The 25,918-nt window shown below is 47.8% G+C and overlaps 1 protein-coding gene across 1 annotated transcript; it reads right to left on the bottom strand.

Annotated features, from left to right (window-relative positions):
- Positions 1-577: 577 nt before the first annotated feature.
- FFAR4 (free fatty acid receptor 4) lies at positions 578-25,434 on the bottom strand. The gene is made up of 3 exons (XM_086378731.1): positions 22,952-25,434; positions 14,330-14,458; positions 578-3,293 (listed from the first exon to the last, which is right to left on the bottom strand). The coding sequence occupies exons 1-3, from the start codon at positions 23,516-23,518 to the stop codon at positions 2,904-2,906; spliced, it is 1,086 nt and encodes a 361-aa protein (XP_086234857.1). The 5' UTR covers positions 23,519-25,434; the 3' UTR covers positions 578-2,903.
- Positions 25,435-25,918: the final 484 nt, after the last annotated feature.

The following is a 25,918-nucleotide window of genomic DNA, read 5'->3' as shown; positions in this document are numbered from 1 at the left end:
AGTGTCTTATACCATTAGCAGCACTTGTGAACACTAATATATAATATAACTGCATGCAAAGTTGTGTGCCTCAATTTCCCAGGAGCTCCTAAGAGCCTTTTATCATCTTGAAAAGGCATCAAGGCTTTGGTCCCAGAGTCTTGGTTTTGCATCAAAATCCAGCTCAGCTATAATTAGCTGTATAACTGGGGGCTGGTTGTATGATTTCTCTGAGCCTCACTCTCCTCTTGTGAAATATGGGGAAGCAGTGTCCACCTGCTGGGCTGAAGTGAGGGTTCAGTTAGAGCACTTAGGAGCTGTGCAAACACTGGCGGATGCCAGGCTGACGTTTATGAGGTGTGTCCGGAGGCGGGGAACCTCCTGTGTGTGCAGAGACCTCTGCCTGGGTGCTGCCATATCAAGGGGCCAGGAGGCTCCCAGGGCCCTGAATCACTGTGCTTCGTTCTTCCACCAAAGGGGGAGGAGGCAGGGGAACACGCACAGGAGAGCTCTGCCTGTCATTCACCAGAAAGGGGCTGCCAGAGCTGGGCTCTTCAGCAGTGGCTGTCACCCCAGAGACCTGTAAGACAGTCATGCATCGCTTCAAAAGGCAACTTTAATTGACCAAATTTATTAACTAAAGATGAACAAAGGATCCCTGTCCTCTTGTCCTCAAGCTTGTGATAAATCTTACTTTGAAAGTGAGCTGCTTAAGAAATTCCACCAGCAAAGACAACTACTGGCTCCAGCTTCCTTGATGACACAGATTGGTGCACTCGTACTATGCACCAGGCCCCAAGCTACTGTTCCAGCCATTCTCCCAGCTTCCAAGTGCTGGCGTGTCCCTGGGTTCTCTCTGGCTCTGGTTTCTTCTCTTTTTATTTCATAAAACCATAGATCTGCAAACACTCTGATGACTCCCAACACTGATCTTCAGGCCTGTACCCCACAGCCCTGCATCCACCTACCGGCTCTCCATTTGGTTCTCACTGGGGTTGCACATGCAGATGCCCCAAATGAAACTCTTGGTTCTTCTACCTCTCATCCTCCTCACTTCAGTTCAGTCGCTCAGTCATGTCCGACTCTTTGCAACCCCATGAACCGCAGCACGCCAGGCCTCCCTGTCCATCACCAACTCCCGGAGTCCACCCAAACCGACGTCCATCGAGTCGGTTATGCCATCCAAGCATCTCATCCTCTGTCATCCCCTTCTCTTCCTGCCTTCAATCTTTCCCTGCATCAGGGTCTTTTCAAATGAGTCAGCTCTTTGCATCAGGTGGCCAAAGTATTGGAGTTTCAGCTTCAACATCAGTCCTTCCAATGAACACCCAGGACTGATCTACTTTAGAATGGACTCATTCTCCTAGCCTTCCCCATTTGTGCTGCCTGCCCTCCATCCTATGGCTGTCAGGAGTCTCTGTTGAATCCTCTCTTTCCCTCACATTCTGTATCCTGTCAATCAATAAGTCATGTTTGCTCTGCCTTCCCAAAGTATGCCCAAGATCATTTCTCACAACCCCCCATTGATGTCCGGAAGATGGTGAGGGATAGGGTAGCCTGGCATGCTGTAGTCCATGGGGTCGTGAAGAGTTGAACATGACTGAACAACAATAGCAATGTCATCCACCTCCAACTTCCCCATCTTCCTTCTTTACTTTGGCAGCTGGCTAACTGGTGTCCATTTTCATTCTTGCTCCACAAAGTGCATTTCCTGAACAGGGCAACAAGAGTATTTAAAAACAAATAGCAGGTCATATCCGCATCCAAATGCAAATCTCCAGTGGCTGCCCACTGAACACAGAACAAATATTGATGGTAGACTCCCTAGCCCGGTATAAGCCAGCCCTGTAACCCCTCTCGTCTCCATTGATGGCCTCCAGCAGAGCATCCCTCTGTTCTGGTTTCAACGACAGGGCCTGGCCTAGAGGAAGCTCAGTCAATAGTTCGCTTTGTGCACACCGGTCTTTCTGTCCCACAAGCACACAAGCCTCTTTGCACCAGCACCAGGGTCTGCTCCGTCTGCAAAGCCTCATTCCCTGGATTCACGTGACTGGTTCCTTCTTGTGGTTTGCCCTTTTGGCTCAAATATCACCCTCAGAAAGGTCTTCCCAGACCCTTCCCCACTCCATCTAAATTGTCATCACTGTCCTGTTTTCTTCATAACGTTAATTCGCTCTGTAACACTATGTGATCTATTGCCACGTTTGGTGTTTCTCTGCCCCATCTGGAAGGTAAGTGAGCTCCATGGGGACACGGTCCATGGCTGTCTGGTTCACTGCTGTATTCCCACCAAGAACACTGACCACAGCACGTGCTTAAGAGGCATCTGACAGGTACCAATGAAGGGAGTCACTCCTGCTCTGACTTTCAAATGTTAGAGTCATCCGACGGCCTCTGTGACTTCATGACAAAGCTTCTCCTATTATCAATGACGAACAAAGTCACCTTTCATTCCTCGGAAATTAAATTCTTGTTCCTTGGAAACTCCTCAAGCACTCTTCACACTGATGTATGATCCTGCGGCCTTGCAGGTCCAGGGTGGGGAGCGAGGGTGGCCGTGACTCTTTGGAGAAGACCGAGTCATGAGTCCAAGCCTCACTTCAGAAACCTGCACAGTGTGGCTTTACAAACAGGAGATGAGATGGCTGAATAGTCACAAACAAAAATTAATACATTTAATCATATTCCACATTGAAGAAGTTCACATCGAAAAGGAACCCACAGCAAATCTTTCTATACAGGATAAAACTGTTATACTGAATGATCACCCCTTAATTTACTGGTGCTGAAAATGGGCATTTGCATAGGTTACATTTTCTGAGAGCCGGTACCCTGGTGCTGAGGGTCATGGAAACGATCTCCCTTTGAAAACACACCACGGCTGGCCAGAGAGGGACACACAGATGCCTGTAGAGAAAAATGAACTAGCTGGAAATAACAGACAGATCATTTCTCCTGACAGACGTGTCTGTCAACATGGCTCCCTTTTCCGCGAAGAAGCAGCAGTGAAAAAACCTCCTCCATTCGTTCCTAAACAGGGACATGTTGTAGAGAATGGGGTTGACGGCCGCGTTGGCAAACGTGAAGGCCATCACCCAGAAGAAGAGGGACGGCCAGATGACCAGGTTCTGCTTGAAGTTCTGGATCAGGATGAGGAGGATGGTGATGATGATGGGGCTCCACATGATGAAGAAGGATATCATGAGCAGGAAGAGGGTGCGGAAGAGCCGGACGTCCTGCTGGGACACGCGCAGCTGGTGGCTCTCCGAGTAGGCCAGGCTCATGGTCAGCCTCTTCCTGGAAGCCTTCGTGATCTGCAGGAACACAAAACAGAGCCAGAGCCACGGTTTACGGCAGGACATCAGCGGGTGTCGCTCTAGGAGGACCAGAGAAGCCCCAGGAGCTGGAATCTGCCATCCTCGCTGCACTGGGGCTGTTTGGCTTTGGAGCTTTGTGCGGAGAGGGCTCCCTCCTCAGAGGCCTGACTCTCCTCCTGCACTAAGGATGTGCTGGAGAAATGGGGCAGCTGGCCTCCTGAGAATAAGGCCGAAGTAAATCCATGTTGCAAATAGTGTTGATGTACTGTGTGTGCTGTGCTAAGTTGCTTCAGTCATGTCCGACTCTTTGCGACCCCATGGACTGTAGCCCGCCAGCCTCCTCTGTCTATGGAGATTCTGAGGCAAGAATACTGGAGTGGGTTGCCATGCCCTTCTCCAGGGGATTTTCCAATCCAGGGATGAAACCCACGTCTTTTACATCTCCTGCATTGTCAAGCAGGTTCTTCACCACTAGCCCCACCTGGAAAAGCCAGAATGGGAGGGTCTGGAAGAGAGATGTGTGATCATTCACAGAAGCACACTGCTGTGGTCTGAATGTGTCCCCACCGAGTCCATGTGTTGAAAGCTAACCCCCAAGGCTATGTTATGAGGAGCTGTTATTAGGAGCTGCCCCAATTAGGTTAAGGGAAGAAGCCCTCATCATGGGAATTAGTGCCCTTATGAGAGGCCCCAGAGTGCTCCTTCAGCCATTCCACCCTGTGAAGACAGAGAGAAGTTAGTCTGCAACCCAGAAGAGCGCTCTCATCAGGATCCCACCATGTTGGATCCTGATCTTGGACTTCCAGCCTCCAGAAATGGAGAAATACTTTTGGTGGGGCTTGGGGGGTATTGTTTATAAGCCACCCAGTCTGTGGTATTTTGTCATGTCAGCCCAAACAGATAAAGATACACCTCTCTCCCGTTATTTCTGTTTCTGAAAGTGTTAAGTAATTGAGTATATAAAATCAGTATGTGCTCAAAGGTACAAGCTGTTTGGGAAACATCTCCCAATCATGAAGGTCTGTTGGCACCACCAGCAGCTATATGGAGACCAGAGGAAACCGCCAGCAGAGAGAGACAATCCCCTCACACGGGCAAGCAGGCAGGTTCCTTGTCTGTGAGGGAGATGGGAGTCACTGACAGAACAGCGCTTCCTTCCCCCTTCCACACACCCACCCCACAATTACCGTTCTGTGCTCTAGAGATGGGGAAGCTTTAAACTGCCCCTCAGATACATTGTTTGAAACAAGCAGGCATATCCAAAAAAGTGACTAGAAAGTTCTGAAATCAGATTGAGGTGTCCTTAAAGATTCCTGCTCCCAGTAAGAAAGAAGAACTGGTCAGATCACTGCTAGTGACATGTGTTGAAAAACTGAAACCATTTCCTGTTTGTACCCCCAGGTGAGAGATGACAACAGGTAGGATTAATATCTTTGTACATATCTTTGCACACCTAGATGCAATATCAGTAGAATAAATTCCCGAGTGGAACTGCAAGGATCTCTAATATTTTGTACTAACGAGCAGGGTCAGCTTTAGAGCAGAGGGATTGCAGGCAAGCAGGCTACTCTGGTGATGTGGGTTCAGAAGGGTGTTCTGGACTCTTCTGTCAGGAGCCCTTGCAGGCACTGCTGTCTGGGTCTTCTGTCCAGTCTGTTCTGTTCAGTTAGAGGGTTTTGCTTCAGTGTCGGTCAGAGAGGCTGGTTACTGGTTGGCAGTGGGCAGCCTTGCATGTGGAAATGGTCCATCAACTAAGGCAAGCTGCCCAGATTAAAATAAAGCCCCGCATGTCCTCTCATCCCACTGTCCCATGTAAAACTAGTATTTTTGGAAGAGACAAATGTTTCATAACATCTCAGAACCAGAGTACTGGCGCTGGGTGGGCCTGCACAGAGTTGGTGTAGCACTGCTCAGACTTCACTCTGCCGGTGAGGCCTTCCGCCCCACTTCATGTAAATGTAGATTCTGACTTTGCAAGGACCACACTCTGAGTAGCCAAGGCCTACCCAACCCTTCATTCTACAGGGTGGGCAACAGGCCCCCGAGAGAGGATTTAGCCAAAGTACTTTGACAACAGGAGCTGTGGAACTATTCATGTCTGGGAGCAAAAACCCTACAGAAGCCGAGTCCCTGAGAGAGGCGGTGGGGCTGCCGTTTAACTGTGCCTTCCAGGCACAGGGCGGTGGGCTGGCCTGACCTCCCCAGAGGTTCCAAAGAGCCCAGTGCTCAGGCTCTGGGCATACTTACAGTGTCCTGCCCTTCCACCTATTTCTAGTTGTCCTCTAAGTACAGCCAGAAAGCAGGAGGCCTGCCCTCCTGTATCACTTGCTCAGCTTTGGGGGTGCCAAGAGGTGGGGGTTGAGAGGAGAGGCTGGGGTGGGAGTGGGGCGTAGGCTGGTGCAGTTAGCCCAGTGGAGCCCTGGACCTACTAGCCTGACATGCTCTGCACTAGTCTACGACCTCTGTCCTAGGGAAGAGATCCAACCCTGGATGTCTTACCACATTCGTGGTGCTTGCTAACTTTCCTTTGCTTAGTCTGGCCCTGTGTCCTTCTGCTTTTCCTGCAGGAGCAGTCTTCTGGCCACACAAAGAGTGCTTACATGTCTGGACATTTTAATGGCCTAAAGTCTTATCGTTAGCTCTGCCCTGGCCTTCCTACGACCATTGCCCTGTGATTCTTGAATCTCAAGAAGTGAAACAATTAGAAAGTAATTAGATTCATTCAAATTTGGGGCCAGATTAACTCTAAGATCTGAATGGCTTAAAATATTCTCTTTAGAATGCTTCTAACTAGCTAAAGGACATGCTGTGCCATGCTAAGTCGCTTCAGTCGTGTCTGACTCTGTGAAACTCTGTGGACTATAGCCCACCAGTCTCCTCTGTCCATGGGATTCTATAGTGGAGTGGATTGTAGCGCCCTCCTCAGCTAAAGGATAGCCATTTTAATTGTTTTATGGTTACATGCAATTGCTTCTGTGCAGTAGTTTTGATCTGGGCAACAGACACTGAATGGACAGAACCCCTTCCTTCCCACCATGAATGACAGGAATTGTGATCACCACGCTTTATGGAAGCTCCCTGTGTGCCAGGCACGGGGCTATACATTTATTTTATAAATTATCACATTTCATCTTCACAACTGCTCTTTGGATTTGTACTATTACTATCTTCACTTCAGAGATGAGGAAACTGAATCTCAAGAAATTTGAATAGCTTGTTGAAGTTCACTCCACTGATGCTAAATGGCTAAAGCCACCATCTGGGAAAATCCAGCTCAGCTGACCTGAAGATTAGTGATATCGTTAGTGATACCGTAAATGGCTCCAACAGGGCTGCCTTCCTCCTGGCTCTTGTGCTCTGCAGTGGGGCTGTTGCTCAGGAGATGTGACCCACCATCTGAGACCCACATGCTAGAAGTCATGTTGGCACATCCAAGCTGGAAGGTGCTGTGTAGAATCAAAATTAGAATATGTGTTCAGGTGAAAGCTGGTTAATCTGAGATCTTGGATGGTAGACTTGGGAGGGTAACAGCTGCCCAAGGTGGAAGGGCTCCAGGCAAAATGGTACCACTTCTGAATAGCCTAAGTGCAGCCTGGTGGGCACACAAGGATGATTCCAGCAGCAGCCTCGTTGCTAGTGCTGTCTACACTGCTCTGCCAAGTAGGATGGAGTCATTGGTACAGTGTCTTTTAGATTTTTTTTTTTTTTTGCCAAAACCACGTGGCTTGCCAGATCTTAGTTCCCTGACCGGGGATTGAACCCAGGCCCTTGGCACTGAAAGCACAGAGTAACCACTGGACCACCAGGGAATTCCCTAGAAGGTTTTTGAGTGAATGATGTAAATGAAAGTTCGTATTTATTGAGCACTTCTTATGTGCCAAGCCTCTGTGCCTATCACTTGGCTTATCTCTCTAAATTCTCCCAATGATTCTGTGACTTATGTACTTTGATGATCCCCATTTTACAGAGGAGGAAACCGAGGCTCAAAGAGGTTAAGGAGATTGCCCAACAGTACCCAGCTAAGCAGCTGCAGAGCTGGACTGCAAACCTTGGCAGTCTGTCCATGCTTAAACTAACTCCTTCCCACCCTCTAATATCTCCAACAGTAGCAGTCCTTCTGTCCAGCCTGTAACTCCAAGTTCTAAAGCTGGGAACATCCTGGTTCACCTCCCGTTGGCATCCTGCAATGCTTTGTTTCAGGTGCTCACATGGCACTTGCCACATATTCTCTGGTAGATGTTGAAGCATCATTCTTACCTCTGAGTCCCACAGGCTGCAGCTCCCTGGGGGTTGGGCCGCCCTGTGGCTTCTGTGGTCCAGGGCTCTGGCAAGGGCCTGACAATGACTATGAGCAGACAGCGAAACAGACTGACTCATGAGCCAAGTGAATATGTGGTTGGCTCTTTTTTTAGCACCGACTGATGCTACCATTTCCTTCCATCCACAGTTCCCACAGCTTTGAGGGAGTGAGAAGGAAAATGGTCCCATTATAATCAAATGTGGCTCCTCCCCTGCTCCCTTCCCTACTTTAGAGGACATGACTAACCAACTTTCATTCAGGCTTTAAAGTGTCTCTGGCATCACACTAAATGCTTGATGTACTTTTTGATCAAATTAAATGCTCGATTAACATCTGAGGATTAACTTTAATCCTTAAAACAAGCCTCTCAGGTATGTTTTGTTATTTGGGGGGCAAGAGACTAGGCTCTGAAAGGTAAAGTGACTTGCTCACGGTCTCAAGGTCAAGGTGGAGAAGCGCACCTCAGGGGGAATGCTCTTCACTGCCTGGGACATCCTGCAGCTTCCAGAACAGAGGACAGAGCTCCCAGGAACGTGGCCCACAGCCGCCCCCATCAGGGTCACTGGCGCTTAATAGAGTGCACATACTCTATTAAGTATGGGCTTAATAGAGTGGCTTAATAGAAGTGGGCTCCCCTTCAGACACCACTTCTGTGGATCCGAGAGGCCTCAGGAATGCGCACTGTTCATTAACTCTTTAGGTGCTTCTCAATCTCTAAAATATGAGAACTACACATCTAGGACTGGAGAAGGAAATGGCAACCCACTCTAGTGTTCTTGCCTGGAGAATCCCAGGGACGGCGGAGCCTGGTGGGCTGCCGTCTATGGGGTCGCACAGAGTCAGACACAACTGAAGCGATGCAGTAGCAGCAGCAGCAGCAGGCATCTAAGACAATAGGCTTGGGGTTTTCCCCCAGTCCTTTGAAGAGTCGCTTTTAAATTGTCTGACTTGCTGCCTTTGCATTCACTGAGCATCTGAAGGCCATGACTGAGCAAAGCTTCTCCCCACCCCATGCCACCAGACCATGGCTGCAGACAGGTGAGTGTGGGGGTGGTCACTCCCAGTGACCCAGCTCCAGCCCCTTGGGTCTCCTCTGGGGGTTGCTTGGTCAATCCACACCCTCCCGATCATTAGACAACAGACTCCATCTTTCCAGAGGGCCCACCTCTTCTTCCATCACAGGCCAGCAGGCCCAAAGCTAAGGAATGACAGCCAAGCATGGGCAAAGGAAGGGCCATGTGCTTACTACCTAACACCTTCACCTTTAGCTGAAAGGGATTTCCTCTCTCTTCTAAGCCCTGAGCTAGGTAAAGGTTTTCCAACTTCAGGCCAGACACTCACTCTCTCTTCAACATATATTTTATTAAGCCCCTACTCTGTGGGCAGCACTCTTATAGGTGCTGGATGCACAGCAAGAAGCAAGGGAGCCCTGCCCATTCTGCACTTCCACTCTAGTGTTTGGTGTGGGGAGTATAGGAGGGAAGGGAGGGGGACCAACAAACCTACAAGCTGTCCCACAAATCCTGGAAGCGTCTCATCTTGCCATGGTGATGGTTACTGGGTGACAGTATAAACCAAGCCCCACCCGTGAGCAAGGTCAGCTTGATCAAAGGCACTGGGGAGTGGCCTGGAGACTATTACCCTGGGAAACTGTTGATTGGAAAAAGCCACTGGAGATGTAGAGCACGCCTGAGTCAGGAGGCAAGAGGAATCTAGGGAGGCAGAGCGTGGAAAAGGCCATTGCCCTGAGCAGTGGGAGCAGCCCCGGAAATGAAGAACCTGGATGAAGCTTGCTCTCAACGCTCAGCCAGGGCAAGCCAGCAACCCAAAGCAGGACTTGAAAGCAGCTGTGCTCAAAGGAGAGTCCGTGGAGCACCAGCCCAGAGAGAGCTCTGTGGGGAAAAGGCAGTCTGCAGTCAGATTTAGCAGTGCTGCCTACTCTGTTCTGGAGTTGGAGATTCTCAAAGTTTGTTAGCATAATAAAGGCTCTGAAAAGGCCTGCAGCAAAGAAGCCCACTTAACCTTGATTAATCCAGCATTTTCTAAGATAATGGAACCCTTCCTTTAGAACACATCCCACTGCTTGTGAGGAATAGAAGTCAGGATGATTTGAAACAGACACCTTGGGCTTCCCTGGTGGCTCCCTGGGGAAGAACCCGCCTGCCAATGCAGGAGATACAATCCTGATCCAGGAAGATGCCACATGCTGCAGAGCAACCAAGCCCGTGTGTTGCAACTATTGAGCCTCTGCTCTAGAACCTGGGAGCCACAACTATTGAGGCCCACACATCCTAGAACTCACAGCAAGAGAAGCCACCATGATGAGAAGCCTGTGCACTGCAACTAAAGAATAGCCCCACTGTCTGAAACTTGAGAAAAGCCCACACAGCAATGAAGACCCAGCACAACCAAATTAATTAATAAAAAAAAAAAAAAAAAAAGAGCAACACCTCTCAGGCCTTGAGACAGTGCTTGAGTTAGAGTTAAGAGTTAGAAGTGACAGGTGTGAGGTAGGGCTGCTGGCAAAGTTACCTGTCCTGTGGCTCCAAATGATATGCTAATTGTGTCTCTATAAATATAGCTAATTAACACTGTTATTCAATTGATTTTCCAGAGTTACACTCTTGACAGAAAAAGCTCGGCAAAAAGGCTGATTCAGTCTCTCAGTTATGAATATCTTCAGAGGGAGAGAGAGATGCAAGCTAGGAGGCTCTGCTGGGTTCTCCACCTGGAAGCTCATCTGCTTCCAAGTTGCCCACAGGTGCAAAATGAGGACGCATGTCATAGTCCTCCTGGGAAAGGGGCAACAGGCAGTTTTACCAGTGGAGTGGAAAGTAATTTTCTGAAAGTCTTATATTTGCATGTATGTTGCGATTTTCAAAATCACATTTTACCTCTTTCGTATTAAAGTCTAGCAGTCTATTCGAAACATAATATCTGCACTCTCATTTTATCATGTTAAACAATGCCCTGGGACCCATTTGGCTCCAGAGGAAACAGACCCACATTCATCAAGTGACTTTTCTAAGGTCACGCAGTAATAAAGCTTGGACTAGAATCTGTATCTTATGACTCTTTGTCCTGTGGTTTTCCCACTGCCCCAAAGAAGAAGGTGTTGTTGGCCCTTTCAGGGTGATCAAAGTTTGTTTCTTACTCATTCAGTAAGGGTTTATTGATCCCCTACAGTGAATAATCAAGGCTCTGTTTTAAGAACAGGACTACAGCGGTAAACAAAATGAGGTGTCTGCCTTTGGAGAGCTTGCATTCTAATGGGCAAGACAGACGATAAACAAATAAAAATGCACATATGGAATATGACACGGTTGGAAGTGCTTTGAAAAGAAATCAGGGTGAGGGACTAGAGAATGAGGGGGACTCTCTGGAGAACAGTCTCTTGAGCAGAGGAGCGTGGCCCACACAGAAGCCTGGGGGTAGAGATCCAGGAGAGGAAATGGCAGGTGCAAAGGCCCTGAGGCAGAGCGTGTTGGCATATGTGAGGAACAGCATATGTGAGGAACAGCCCCGAGGACACAAGGGAGATGGGGGGAGAAGACAGGTGAGAGAGAGGGGCAGGCAAGGGCCAGATCACACAGGGCCTTGAGCAGAGAGTTTTAGCTTTTCCTGAGTGTGTGAGGGAAGTAATGGGATCTAAATCACATCTTTGACTCATTGCTCGGAACACCGTTTCATAACTGTGAGTCACAGCGGACAATCTGATTCATCCAGGAGCCGTCTTGGGATCTGTGATGGGAAGAACGGAAGGCTGGCCATGGGTTTCTCCACGCAGTGTCTGGAATTGCAGTTACATGTGGACGGATAAGAGGACCCCTCCCCCAACTCCTCAGGGCTCAAGGATATTTCCAGGTGAGCCCTGGCATGAGGAGAAGATGGAGGGGGTGGGAAACCTTTCCGGAGAAGTCATCCTTCTTCAGAAGGCGGCTGAGTAGTGTGAGGCCCAAGTGAATAGAGGCAGATCGGAGCCCTCTCAGCCTCTTCGGGGCTCAGGGGTGCGACCGCCCAAGCAGGAGACATGGATGCCCCCGCCAGCATCTGCCCAGCCCTCCCCCAGCCAACCAACCAGCCCAGCCCCACCACCAGATCCTAGTTCCTGCCTTGCCCCAAATCTGGGCCCTGCTGTTCATTCTCTCAAAAATCTCAGCAGTACCTCCTCTTAGCATGCTGTGAGAGGATGAGAGGAGCAGCCTTGCCTAACAATTAACAGTAGCAGTAATTTCTTCATCCCCTGCTACAGGCAGGTGTGACACTCACCACAGTCGCACCATGAGTAACTCCTATGTCTCTCACCAAAATCTGAAACTATTGGACTTTTGATCATTATTTTGCAGACGAGGGAACTGAGGTTCGGAGAAGGTAAGTAACTTGCTGAGGCCACACAGCAAGTAAGGGGCAGATTCAGAACTGGTTATTAAAACAACACTCTCAGGTCTCCTTCTTTTACATCCTTTTGTCTTTTACAGCCCTTTGCCTTTCTCCGTTTTCCCTCTTTTTTCTCTTTTAACAATTTGCAAAGTGTTTTCACACAAAGCCTCACCATGGGTTTCACTGCATTGCAGAGCAGTGAAAATTGTGTCTCCCCCTTCCTTTTCTTGTGTTAAAGCTCCTTCCAGATTGTGACCTGCTCTTGACCACTCTCCACCCCCACACCGACACTTCACACAGCAGATCCTCGACAAACGTCTGAAGAATTAAAGTGTTGGAACTCTGGAACCAGACTGCTAGGTTTATGTCATGATAAGGCTGCTTATGAGCTGTGTGAGCTTTCATAAATTACTTAACTTCTCTATGCCTACGTTTCCTCATCAGTAATTCTGGTTAGGAGTAGATGAGTTCCTGGCACGTGTAAACACCACTTGTTAAAAAAAAAAAATTTTTTTTTTTTAATAAATTCATTCTACAGGGCTTCCCTGGTGGTCTAGTGGTTAAGAGTCCGCCTGCCAATGCAGGGGACATGAGTTCGATCCCTGGTCGCAGAAGATCCAACGTGCTGTGGAGCGACTAAGCCCAAGCGCCACCACTATGGAGCCCACACGCCTGGAGCCCGTGCTTTGTAACAAGAGAAGCCGCCTCCGTGAGAAGCCCGCACGCCACAATGAACAGTAGCCCTGCTCACCATAGCTAGAGAGAGCTGGAGCGCAGAAACAAAGACCCAGTGCAGCCAGAAATAAGTAAATAAATAAACCTTAAAAAAAAACTGCAATCTACATTTCTCTTTTTTCCCTCGCTTTTTTCTTTTAACATAATGATAGTAACTAAAGCTCACAGAGCATTTATACATGCCAGACTCCCACTGTAAGCACCTTGTAGACCTCAATGCCAGGCTTGAATCTGCCTCACACCCTTGAACAAGCCGCAGGTGGAGCGTCACTTAGATGGGTCACAAGCCAACTGGTGGGAAAGAGCCTAGGGATGAACGTGGTGGTCCTCTCTCACAGAATCCAAGGACTACAAGACTCAGATGGAAGATGGCTCGGTTTGGGGTTCTAAACCTCTAAGCAGGTCACAGATCTTTAGCTACAAAGAAAGGGCCATAAAAGTGGCCAGACAGCAAGCAGGACCTAAGGGCCCCACTTCAGTATGCTCATTTACCATATGACCCACTATATGCTATAAAACCAAGATTCAACAACTGTAAACATTGGAGAGGACTCGGAGGTTTTGTATTAAACCTTCTAAAGCGAGCGTGAACACAGGCAGACGCCTCCTTTGCCTGGGCCAGCATCTCATATGCAAATGTGCTGCCTCAAGGGCTGGCAGGTCTTTTTTTACATCCCTGTACATAGTCACACTTGAAGGAGGAAATCATTTCCTGTTTCAGTGCACTTACGAAAGGCACAAGCCCTGGGTGTGAAGGGCAGCAATGGATGGAGACAGGCGGGGCTTCTGGTGAGGTTCAGCTTCTGGGAGCTGCTTCTAGGAGTGTGGTCAGTTTGTGAGCTGTGTGTATATGCTTTCTGTGTTTATACTGTACTTCAATTACAGTTTTTAAAAGTGTACATTCTTTATTGCCACATTGCTGTTTGTGATAGGGAAACAATGACACAACCCAACCCAAAAGCTCATAAAATAAATTATGTCACATCTGTATGATGGAGGACCATGAAGTCATTGCAAATAATGAGGCAGAGTACAGGAACTGATACAGAAAGATGTCACGATATAGTCCTCATCAAAAAAGGAAGTTGCAAAAAAAAAAAAAAAAGGAAGTTGCAAAGTAGAAAGCATTATCTCAAATCTGAAAATAAAATGGTTGAACCATGGAAATAGTTGATACTTAATAGTTGACCATTTTATATGGTTCAGTATATATATATGTGTGTGTGTATGTTTATATGTACACACATGTACATATACATGTTCACATTGCATATAAGTATGTATATATATAAATGATAAAATATAACCTGAAAAAAAAATTCTTTAAACTGCCAACAAAGGGGGTAGACAAGATTTTTAGTATGTGTTGCATATTTCTATGTCTTTAATTTTTTATAATGAGTTATATTACCTTAGTGATCAGCAAAAACAATAATTATAACAATCACAAAGATAAAACTTTTTAAAAATACCACACTTTTGTCCCTTAGAGGGATGGATCTGGGGAGTGAGCCAGGATTGGGCTGATGTGAATTCTAAGGTAACTTCTGACCTAGAAATGCTAAGATTCCATCTGAACCCGAATGAAGTTCAGCCACTGGGTTTGAAGCAAACGTACCTGTAAAATTTTGGAGTAACTGATCACAATAAGCAGTCCTGGTACCAAGAAGTTGAAAATAGCAAATGACACGTCCCAGGTGATTTCTCCGCCAATACTGGGCCAAACCAGCGTGCAAATTGAAATTTCCTACATACAAAAAGGAAGAGAAGGTCATTTAACGTGGGGTTCTTATTTGGCCTTTAGCTCAAGCCCAGTTGAGGTTATCTGGCACTGTTACGCTGTTCTGTTTTGATGTCACACAACTGGTATGATAAGAAACCCTAGAATCCCTTCTACTGCCCACACAACCCCACTGACAAGTCATTTGCCTCAAACCGTGATTTGCCTCAGAATCACTGTGATTATTATTCCCATTCTCCAGTGGAGGCACATGAGCCTCAGGGTCCAAAGGCTGGGGAGACCTAGGCGTGATTTTGGATCATGGCTCCATCACACGGATCGTGTCCAAAGGCATGATCCCGGATTCAGTGCTCTACTTCCTTGGACTGAGCTGCAAAGAGCCATTGAGGCTTCTCTTCCAAATCCTTCATTTTACAGGAGAAAAATCTGACCCCTGAAAGTTTACATAGATTGGAAGAGATGTGCTACATGCAAACATATAAAACCAGGAGCGAGGTTTCAGTATAGTCACACTGCTGAAGGCAACAGTCTCCATTAGGGCATTAAGTGTTCGTTTGGGGGATGTTCAAATGTCTAAACTGCATCAAGGCAGTCATGGCTTACTCCAGAACTGTGCTGGAGCCCAGACTCGGGAACTCTGTCCTCGTGTTCCTCTCCTGCAGGGAAGCACCCAACAGGCTTGAAGCGAAGGTGCAGCTGCAGACGTCAGCTAAAGAGGTAAAACCACTGAGATGGGACGGAAGAGTGTGTAAGTTTGTGACCTCGCTGCTATTGCTATCGCTACATTGTGTTGAATTCAAATGTTTGACACTAATTACAAACCCCAAAACCTTTTGGGAACTCACTGGATAGTTACCAAGAGCTACTACAATAATTTCTTCCAACGAATAAATAGATTAAGGAAAAGACTTCTATCTATCTATCCTCCCAAACACAAATCTCCAGCATCTGCTTGACTATAGGACAAAACTATTTAGAAAACAAGAGCCCTACACACTTTCAAACACATAGAACAGATTTTGAAGAACACTTTCTCTGTGAAAAGACCACATTATTGATTTTTGGTGGACAGGACATCTTAACCACTGTCCAAAAGCAGTATCATCAACCACAGCATCATTCACTCATTTGACCAATATTTATTGAATGTTATTCTAAGAAAAGGGTTTCCTTGGTGGCTCAGTGGTAAAGAAGCTGCCTCCAATGCAGGAGACACTGGTCCTTGAGTCAGGAAGATCCCCTGAAGAAGGAAATGGCAGCCCACTCCAGTCAGTGTTCTTGCCTGGGAAATCCCATGGACAGAAGGGCCTGGAGGGCTACAGTCCATGGGATCACAAAGAGTTAGACATGACTTAGTGACTAAACATCAACAACGGAGACTAAGCAAAGGGACAGAATTTTTATCATTTTCTAATGTGTATCAAGGAGAAGGCAATGGCACCCCACTCCAGTACTCCTGCCTGGGAAATCTCATGGACGGAGGAGCCTGGTAGGCTGCAGTCCATGGGGTCCCTAAGAGTTGGACACGACTGAGCGACTTCACTTTCACTTTTCACTTTCATGCATTGGAGAAGGAGATGGCAACCCACTCCAGTGTTCTTGCCTGGAGAATCCCAGGGACAGGGGAGCCTGATGGGCTGCCGTCTATGGGGTCGCACAGAGTCAGACACGACTGAAGCGACTTAGCAGCAGCAGCAGCAACATGTATCAAAATTGCGTGGTTGAACTCAAAATACAATCAAGTAATCACCCCTTTTCCTGTTTGGTATTAACAAACAATAGTAACATCTGAAATTCACTGAGCATTTATTCTTGGCCAGGAAACACTTTACACACATTATCTTATTGAATGTTCAATACAGCCTTTTTTGAAGTGCATAGTTATTTTCCCCAAATACACAGAGGAGGGAACTAAGGCTTAGAAACATTCCCCTAAAATATTAGTCTAAAACACTAAAGATATAGTCCTTTTCAATCATCTTCAAAGAGCTGGGTGGTTATAAAGGATATCCAGGGATCTACCAAGAAAACTCTAAGGCAAGTCAGGCAGGGAAGAATGATTTAGTTATATTTATGCCTTAAGGTGGGCTTCCCTGGTGGCTCAGATGGTAAAGAATCTGCCTGCCATGCAGGAGACCCGGGTTTGATACCTGGGTCGGGAAGATCCCCTGGAGAAGGAAATGGCAACTCACTCCAATATTCTTGCCTGGGAAATCCCATGGACAGAGGACCCTTGGAGGGCTACAGTCCATGGGATTGCTAAGAGTTGGACATGACTGAGTGACTAGCACTTCCTACCTTGAGATGGGGGGTGCAGTTGGGGTGAGAATGTTGCTTCCTTTTCCTATTTGATTCAGATGACTTGCAAATGCACTGAATATTCTAGAAACTTATTATTCTATCCTCACCCCACTGTGCACACCTGATGGAAGAAAGTTTATTAGAGCTGTCTACATTTTGGTAGTTGGAAAGAAATCTGTATCTCTCATGGGTCTTCTGAATATTGGCAGTGCAGTGACCACGGTTCTTTGGGAAATCCACGCAACCTTTGCTTGTACTCAGACCTCCCCCCACCAGGGACCCCTCACTCCGGGTACACTGGTGGGCAACACATATCAACAGATATGTTGAAGCAGCTATCAGGAGAAACAGATGCCAGCCCTGAGTGGGACTTAGTCTCCAATTCTTATGCCTGTGATGGGAAAATGTACAGAGAAACAGATGACCCCAGAACCATTTCTTAAAACCCCCAAGAGACCCCAAACTCTTTCCAAAAACCCTCTCCAGAATGTCTGCCCTACTTTCTTCAGGCTTAAAAAGATTTTGTAGAAGAATGTGTAATGATAGAACAAGGTGTTCCTTCTAAATTAGGGGGAAAATATAGATCTTTAAATAATATGCCTGTATCAGCCTCATGTTGAGGAAAATGTGTAGGTGTGAATGTACAGGTATCCACCCACACACCCACACAGAGAAGCATAGAAAAGACTGGAAATCCAATTAAAAACAAAAAAGACCAAAAGAAGCCAAGCACACAGACACTTGATGCAGGAATGGTATATGTCAAGTATGTAAGCCCCCGTGATTCAAAATATTGAGAAATTTTCCTTCAGATTCTTGCACAAATGAGTACCAGGTAAATTTTAATATTTTGCTAATAATTATGCTCAGTGATTGGAAGGTGAAAGATCTTAAGAAATGCTCAGAAAAGACAGATAAAGGCTTCCCATCACTGAGTGACTCAGTGGGCATTTGTAACACAATGATGCTTCCGTCATTTTCTTGTGCTCATTAAAATAGGCATGTGGGGGAAAAAAAAAGACTGGAAAGATACACTCCAGAAAATTAACAGTGTCTATTTCTAGGTGGGACTCAAGTTATATTTACTCTTTTGACTTATGTGAATTTTCTAAATTTTCTATAATATGTCTATGTGACTCTTACAAGAGGGAAAAAATGGCAGTAAAAGTTTATTTGTAAGAGAAATGATGAGCAAATATGAAATACAAATTACCATGATAGTTGAGAAACCTGAACAGGTTTTTTTTTTTTTCAACAAACACAATGAACCCAGGAAGACTCTCAAATTCCGTGACACTAATGAAGATGCTCTTTGACTTTTTGATCGTGGCTCTCACTCCAGATAGGAGTGTGTAAGGAAGTAAGATAAGAACTCTGCCAGGCACCCTCATCCATGAACTAAGAGACAGTGAGGGTGGCTTGCGTGAACTAAATGACTAATTACATGTACTCTAGAAAGCTTTATATGGTGTCATTGGTTAAATGCAGTATTTATCATCATTTCAAAAAAAAAAAGAACAGGCACCAGGCCCACAGTCCAAGACCTAACATGGTGTTATAAGTTTGTTTCTGTGGGAAAGTCCATTCGACATAAGTCATTTTGCTTCTAGATATTCTCAGAGGCTGTGACTTGTAAAGGAGTTTGGCAGTCAGTCAAATCTGGAAGGTTGGGGCGTAAGTATTAGAATATTCTCTGTAATTTTTCTGCACATTTAAAATGTTTTCTGATTTTAAGAAGGAAATTTGAAAACCAAAGGCGCTGGGTCTCCTTTCCTACTGAGCCACACAAGCGGCGTTGGCTCAGCTGGTGACGGTGTCCTGCAATCTATTTGTCCAACCACTCGCTGACTCAAGCCACCGTGGCTGAGCCACTGAGAGGCCACTGAGGGAATGGGCCAGGAGCCTGCGGTGCAGTCAGGGAGGGAGAAAAGCACTAGGAAACTTCAGTACAAACTGAACAAACTTCAGTACAGTTCACAGCAGTGAACCAGAAGTGCCCAGAGGGCTATCGGTGATGGGACTGTGGAGTGACCAAGAACGCGGCATCCAGGAGGGGTCGTGTCAACTGTGCCTGTGAGGATGGGGCTTTGGCCAAGAGAAAAAAGGAGGCTGGAGCTCCATGTCCCAATCAGAAAGGATGTAGGTGGGAGGCCAGGTACAATAGTGTGAAATGTGCTTGGGGGTGACCTGTATTCCCATCCCAATCTCTGTGTCCCCCTGGCAGTCTCATCCACTTCCACGGTGGCTTTTTGCAGATGCTGCTGCCATCTACTCTTTTCAGCCCAGTGTTCCGCTGAACCCCAGACTGGCCTCCCCACCCCAAGAGCATCTCTATAGGATGCTTCACAGGCACACCTAGCCTCCAGTGTCACACCCCAATGATTCCACCTCCTGCATCATAGTATCCAGGCACAGAGCCTCCACTTTCCAAGCTGTCAGATACCTGAGAGCTGCCCTTCCACCTTCTTCTCTCTCCACTCAGAGGGAACTCCTAGGTTCTGTCTTAACAGCTATGCAACTCACCACAAGCTCTTTCTCATTGCCCCCCAAGACCCAGTCATCTCTCACCTTGTAAGTCCCAATGCCCTAAAGGGTATGTACCTGGCCCTTCTCTAGTTGGCCTCCACCAACCCTTCCAGCTGCATCTCATGCAAACATGTGGGCTGTTTTCTTCTGCTGTAACGCCGCTCCAGTCCCCCATGTCACTCATGGCTTTCCAGGAAGACTCCCCTGAGACTGGGGGACATCTATCTACTGCTCAAGAGCTGGTCCCTCCCCCCACCAGCTGACTCATCTGCAAAGGCCACCTGATTTCAGCTGTTTCTTGTCAGCTTCTCTAATGACTTTTCCTGGAACACCCTTGGGGATCCCTTTGTAAATAATTCTCCCTGCCCCACCTCTTCAAACAAGATGGAAGACCTCAAGGTTGTTTTAAGAAACTAGGCATCCTAGTTCTATATCTCCACTCCTCTCAGCTTCCCAGCTGAGAAGAAAGAACATACCCATGCAAGAAATGGACTTACTTTCCTGTATCTTAAAAGTATCCTTTAATATCAGCAAACGTAAGCAAACTTGTCTCCTCAGTCAGTCCACACGCAGTAGAGACACAACGGCATTATTGGCCTGAAATGAAACCTGGACAGGGCAGAGAGCAGTGTGACCAAGCACTCCTCTGGAAGTGTGAACTCATGGGAGAGGATCCTGGAGGGACAAACAGACCCTGGCTAACTTCCAGTTCCATCCTTTGTTCATCCTGTGACTTTAGGCATCTTCTCCTTCAGAAAATAAACATGAGAACACCCACTCGTGGGGTTACTGTGAGGTTACTGAATTGTGCCAGGGTCTGAGACCAGAAGCTGGGTGACCTACATGCACCTCCTTGGAGAGAAGGACAGTGTTTTGGTCATGTGACTCATGGTGGGGGCAGGAGGGAGGGGTGCTCAGTAAATGTTTGCAGAATAAATGGGCAGCACACTCTGCCCAGGGTGGACAGTCCTCCCCACCTGCCAATGAGGGTCACGCCCTGCTGGGACCATAGCACACACAGACAGGAATCCTATTGGAATAGGCTGGGATGACCTGGCTGAGATGGCTAAGTTGCTAGGATGTGTCCACTCTCCTAAAATGGCAGTGTTTTCTTTGCTTGTTTGTTTTTAATGTCAGTCTTTTATTTTCTAGCAATCAGAAGAATTATACTGTTTGAAAAATGTTTAAAATATTTATAACCAAAGATAAGGAGACTAATAATAGCTGGCAACTCTTGAGTGATTAACTCTGTGTGTGCCAGGTGTTAGTTCATTTACTAAAGATAGTCACCACGATGTTAATAAGGGTAAAATTGCTACTGTGCCCATTTTGCAAATGAGGAAAGTGAGGTATAAGAGAGATGAGACCACTTGCCTCTGTCTCACAGCTCCTAAATGGCAGGGATGGGAATCAAACTCAGATCATCTGACTCCAAAATCTGCATTCCTAATACCAAATTATCTAGCGTTTTCTAGAATGTCTACCATTTCATCTAAGTTTGCGAGAGTCTAATTACCCTGACTGCTGGGCACCCACTGTCCAAATGGACAAAGATAACCACGTTCCTGGGGACTGGGTTTGACCAGGGGTGGAGTTCAGATAAGCGGAAAACTCTGAGAGACACTGTCTCCCTGGCCTGTTCTTCTGGAGGGGAGGGAGCCAGTCTGCGCCTGGGTTTAGTTAGTTCTCTGAGCTGGTGGTTTGGGTAGGAAAATGTCCCCCATCCAAAACCTCCATATTTAGTGTCCAAGTGGGAGGGGGCAGGCAGAGTCAGGAAGTTGGGAGTAGAGGATTGAGAAAACAAGTCTTTGCTAATTTTAAATTTGACTCTCAGTTCAGTCTAGACTAGATCCTTCTCTGTCTCTTTTTTTTAAATGCTCCCCCTCCCTTCCCCCCCACCCCAATTCTCATTCTTCTCAACTTATTCCTTTAACTGCAGAGCCTCAGTCGACCCACCTATAAAATAAGATGTTTCCTACATGTTCAGGGCATAGCCCTTGAGGAACCAGGAGATTTCTGTTTGTTGGGAGGTGTGGGTATGTGTGTGTTGGAAGTGTGGAGCAGGTAGGGAAAACAACAGAGGATGGAGGGCTGGAAAGGACTGTCCCAGGTTTTCATCACAAGTTCCACAAGTTCCACCTTGGGGAACATGGCTCGCGCAGCCAGCTCACTTATCCCTAATCTTCTGGCCCACTCTCTCCCTCTCCAAAGGCTCTTAAGACCAAAGTGGTGTATCTGCATTAAAATAATAAGAGGGGTGTGTGTGCCCAGCCCCAAAAAGGATTGAAGGAAGGTCACCCCAACGCGAAACTCCACAGAGGCATCTTACGGTAAAACTCCCGCCATCCCTGAAGAGCTGTGGAGGGTCCAGCCTTCACAGGTGCCATACCTGGGGTAAAATACAGAGTGGCAAGGCACGGAAGGTCCTGCCTCTGTGCGAAGGCCTTCTGACTCAAACAACCCCTGTGTCCACGTCAGCAAGCAGTTTTAGTCTGGGTTGTTGGCTGGGAGGTGACAAGAGCCTCGTTTTTTAGTGTCATTTGCCGGTTAAGTAGAAGTGTACCTGAAATAGTACTCCCCCTCCACCCCCGCCCCCCAGGCGCCTTCCGGTGGGGCTCACAGACCTCTGTCCTTGGCCCTCCCCGAGAGGCGCACAGAACCTAACGCCGGGATAACAGCCAGAATCGCGGGCCTCTGTCCAGGTCTGGGGTTTCGGCTGAATCTCCGCACGCGCAAGCCCTGCCTGCAGTCGCGCCGCAGGACACCATGGAGAGCAGACCCGCGCCCGCAATTCCGGACCGTGGGACTGGAGCAGACTCGAGCCAATGTCGTGAACAAAGCAGAAGCTTTGTTCTATCCCACAAAGATCCTAATGGCATCTCTGGGTGCGCCGCCCGAGTAAAGCTCAGGGGCTCAGACTTGAGAATCTTCGGAATATTTCGGGCGCCCAGGATACTCTGAAGTCACTCTTCATCCAAAACCCCCAGGGTAAGATACCGCGGTATAATTTAATCCCTCCTGTTTAATCCCTTCCGTTTTGCAGTTAGAAAAACTGAGGCTCCAGAGAGGAAGTGACAACCCCTGTACAGGCAGCACTAGGTCTGGGGTCTCTGGGTCTCCAAGGCCCTTTCTCTCCGGCCCATCCACACACACATGCCCGCGATTCTCAAAGCAAGACCCTCATCCACCTCGCACCGAATCTGCTGAGCACGATGTCAGCTCCTCCTCTCACTAAGGGTGAGATACTCTGAGCAATTCACTCTCTGCGTACCTTGGCTTCCTCATCTGTAAATACGTATGATAATAAGTACTGCGAGAAAGCAGAATTTACTATAATGTGATCAGTCATTCCAGGTCTCCCAAGTTCCATCTGTCTAACCGTTAAGCCCCCGTTACTCCATTAACCTCGCAATAGTGCACCTTACAAGCATTTTGGGGACTCCACTCACAACGTTTTGGCGGGCGTTTAATGTAATCTACATCGTAGGGTCATAGTGAAATTTAACAGGTAAAACTTAGTATCGAGCAGGGTGACACAACTATTAAATGCACAAATGGCCTATTATTGTTTTGTTGTTTTTGTTAATGATCATCCCAGATCACCGTCTCCGTCGCATTCCGCCTGCCAGCCCTTCCCGGACACCTGCCCGGCGCGCACACCGCGGCGCTCACCTGGTCAGCGCCGGGTAACCGCTGCGGGAGGACGCGGAAGAAGATGCAGAGGGGCAGCGCCGCGATCGCCGAGTAGCCCCAGATCAACGCGAGCAGCGCGGCCCGCGCCCGCCGCCCTGGGCCCCGCGCGCCCCGCTGCACGCGCACGATGCACACCACGCGCTCCAAGCTGACTGCCGCCAGCGTGAAGATGGTGACGCTGCCGCTCAGGGTCATCATGTAAAAGAGCAGGTGGCAGGCAACCGGGCCCAGGAGCCAGGCCTCCGTCCAGCGCACAACCAGCACGAGCGGGATGGAGCTGGTGAAGAGCAGGTCCGCGCAGAAAAGATTGAGCACCAGGCTGGCGGTGGTGCCGCGGCGCCGTCGGCGCGCTACCAGCACCAAGGCGCACACGTTGCCCAGCAGCGACACCACAAAAATGAGTGCCAGCACCACGGTCTCCACGGCGTTCAGCACTAGCCGGTGGTCGCCCTTGACATCGGAGAAGAACGGGAAACGGGTGCGGTTGGCCCTCTCCAGGCTGCGCACGGGCGCAGTGCCCGCCGCCTGCGCGCACTCAGGGGACATGCCGGGCACCCCGCGGCCCGCAGCCTTCTGCGAGCGGGCTCATCTGGGAGGTGACTGAATGCCAAGGCGGGGAAAGAGGGAGGGAGAGGGTTGCGACATCTCCCCTCTGGCCCCCTCCCGCCTGAGCAGCGCCGGAGCTGGGCGTTGCAAGCTAAGCCTGGGGCGCGCGGGAACGAGGAAGTGCCAGCGACGCCGGCTGGAAATACCGGGCTGTGAGGGAGGCGGCAGTCTAGGTAGAGGACACCCTCGGCCGAAGTAGGATCACCTGAACCCCCAGAAACCCCGCAAAGCCTCCCCAGCCCCTTTCATCCGCCAGGGGCACCCGGAGGACAACCTTAATCCACTGATATAGTTAAAATTGATTTAGGAGTGCTTGAGCTGGACTCTGGAGATCATTCTGTCCTGTGCTTTTCAGGCTTCACCAGAGAAGTCTCAGGGGTCTAGGAATAAATCCCAAAGCAGCTTGCAATAGGTCCAGATCTTTTTGTCGGGGTGGGGAGGAGTCATTTATCATTGCTAAGTAACATGTGACTGGGTAGATTAGTTCATCTCTCTGCCCTAGTATTTTAAAATCTATAAATGGAGATAATAATATCCCATTGGGTAATTGTGAGTATCATAGAAAGAGATTTATACTTGGCACACAGTAATTGCTCCTGAAATGTTATCAATTATCAATTGCCATAATTAAAATCCAGGTAAATTCTGCATTCTGAACAAAGATATAAAATACTTTCGTGTAAAAAGAATGGGGCCCAAAAATATATTGAATAAACTTGGCACCCAGGAAAGACAGTCACTCCAAGTACACACAGATGGTGAATGTGCCTCTGGCACCCCAGTTTGACAAACACTGAACAAACCAGTCCCCTTACAGATGAAGAAACTGAGGAACAACACGAAGTGACTTGCCCAGGGACTTCCTTGGTGGTCTAGTTGTTAAGACTCTGAGCTCCTAAAGCAGGGGGCACAGGTTCAATCCCTGGTTGGGGAACTAAGATCCTACAGGACATAAGGTGCAGCCACCAAAAAAAAAAAAAAAAGAGACTTGTCCAGAGTGGTGCCTGGTTAGTGATAAAGCCCCTGACCCAGACGTTTCTGTCACACCCCTGTTGTCTAGTTTTCTGTTATAGTAAATTAGACAGAGAATGAAAGTGTGCTTGTGGCCCTAGACCCAGTGACCACTTCCCTGCCAGACACCGTCCCACCACCCACAGCCTCACTCTCTTCCCCTTTGCCATACTACCAGGCCCATCCATCTTGTAATCATCTGGGCATTTATTAAGAATTTGGTGCACTAGCATAAGGTGCTCTCTGGTGGGGCGGAGGGGGAGAGGGCGGTCATATCTGTGTTTGCTTATCACTGTGGCATTTGGGGTCTGAGTTGACGATGTGACCTCTGAACTGAAGGGCAGATTGCATGTCAGTGGGAGATTTTCAACTTGAACCTGGATTAAATTCAGGTAGTAAAAGGGAAGCAGTTTGCTTTCTGACACAGACCAAAAAGGGCAAGAGATTGAAGTAAAGGGAACTCGAGTGTGATTTGGTAACTGCCTGGTGGGGGCCACAGCGTGTTAGTTTCTGTGGAAGGGAAAGGAGGATTCTGTGTGTGTGTGAGCACATTCTCGATGCACAGCATGGAGGCAGGAAGAGATTTTCCCAGAGTGGCCAACAAGAATTCAGTCTCTGCACTAGAAAGCCTTCTCCATCTTTACCCTCCTGAGTTCTCTCAACGGCAAAATGCATCTTGCTAGCACAGAGGTTCCCAGACTTTCACATCATCTACATGGCATTCATTGGCCAAAAGAAAAACCCAACAGTTTAGTTTATTAAGCAGCTGGGGCCAAGTGACTTAATATGACTTAATGTCCTAACAACTTAGTAGCATCTGGAAAAATAATAAACATCAATTTAAAAAAAAAGTTTTCATTTCTTTCTCAAATAATGACTTCCTAACAGAATGGGTGACGCTATTGAGTTCATAAAGCGGGGAATCAGATGGAAGGCTGCCACTCTCATCTCCTGCTCCACATTGATCTGAATCTATCTGCTTTCCATCACAGTAATCCCTGAAGACCCAGATTTGTCAATGAGTTTGATGTTGGAACTGTGAATAAGAGCTAGTAGTCCATGTGGAGTTTGGTGAATGTTGAGTAGTACTGTGTTTCCGGGACTCCCCAAGCACACATGGGCAGTGGTTAAGAACACAGTCTTGAAAACTTGCTTGCTGGAACCAGAATCCTGACTGTACTACTCACTGTGTGACCTTGGGCTAATTATTTTAGCTTTAAGTGTTTCAATCTTCCTGTGTATCCAAAGGGCAGAATAAAAGTATTATCTTATAGGTTTTGGGGGAATCAAGTGAAGTTCCCACCTGTAATGCACTTAGCACAGTAGATG

The sequence above is a fragment of the Bos grunniens genome, chromosome 26, assembly GCF_055505025.1.
Source record: "Bos grunniens cultivar Pamir isolate PY7600 chromosome 26, Bosgru_T2T1.0, whole genome shotgun sequence".
Lineage (NCBI taxonomy): Eukaryota > Metazoa > Chordata > Mammalia > Artiodactyla > Bovidae > Bos > Bos grunniens.
This window is presented reverse-complemented; position numbering and strand designations above follow the sequence as displayed.

Bases quoted from the DNA above. Each gene is read 5' to 3' on its own strand.
- FFAR4 (XM_086378731.1), bottom strand. From the start codon at position 23,518: ATGTCCCCTGAGTGCGCGCAGGCGGCGGGCACTGCGCCCGTGCGCAGC. The intron at 14,459-22,951 runs GTGAGCGCCGCG...TTTTGTATGTAG, and splicing joins GGTTACCCGGCGCTGACCAG to GAAATTTCAATTTGCACGCT. The intron at 3,294-14,329 runs GTACGTTTGCTT...GTGTTCCTGCAG, and splicing joins GTTACTCCAAAATTTTACAG to ATCACGAAGGCTTCCAGGAA.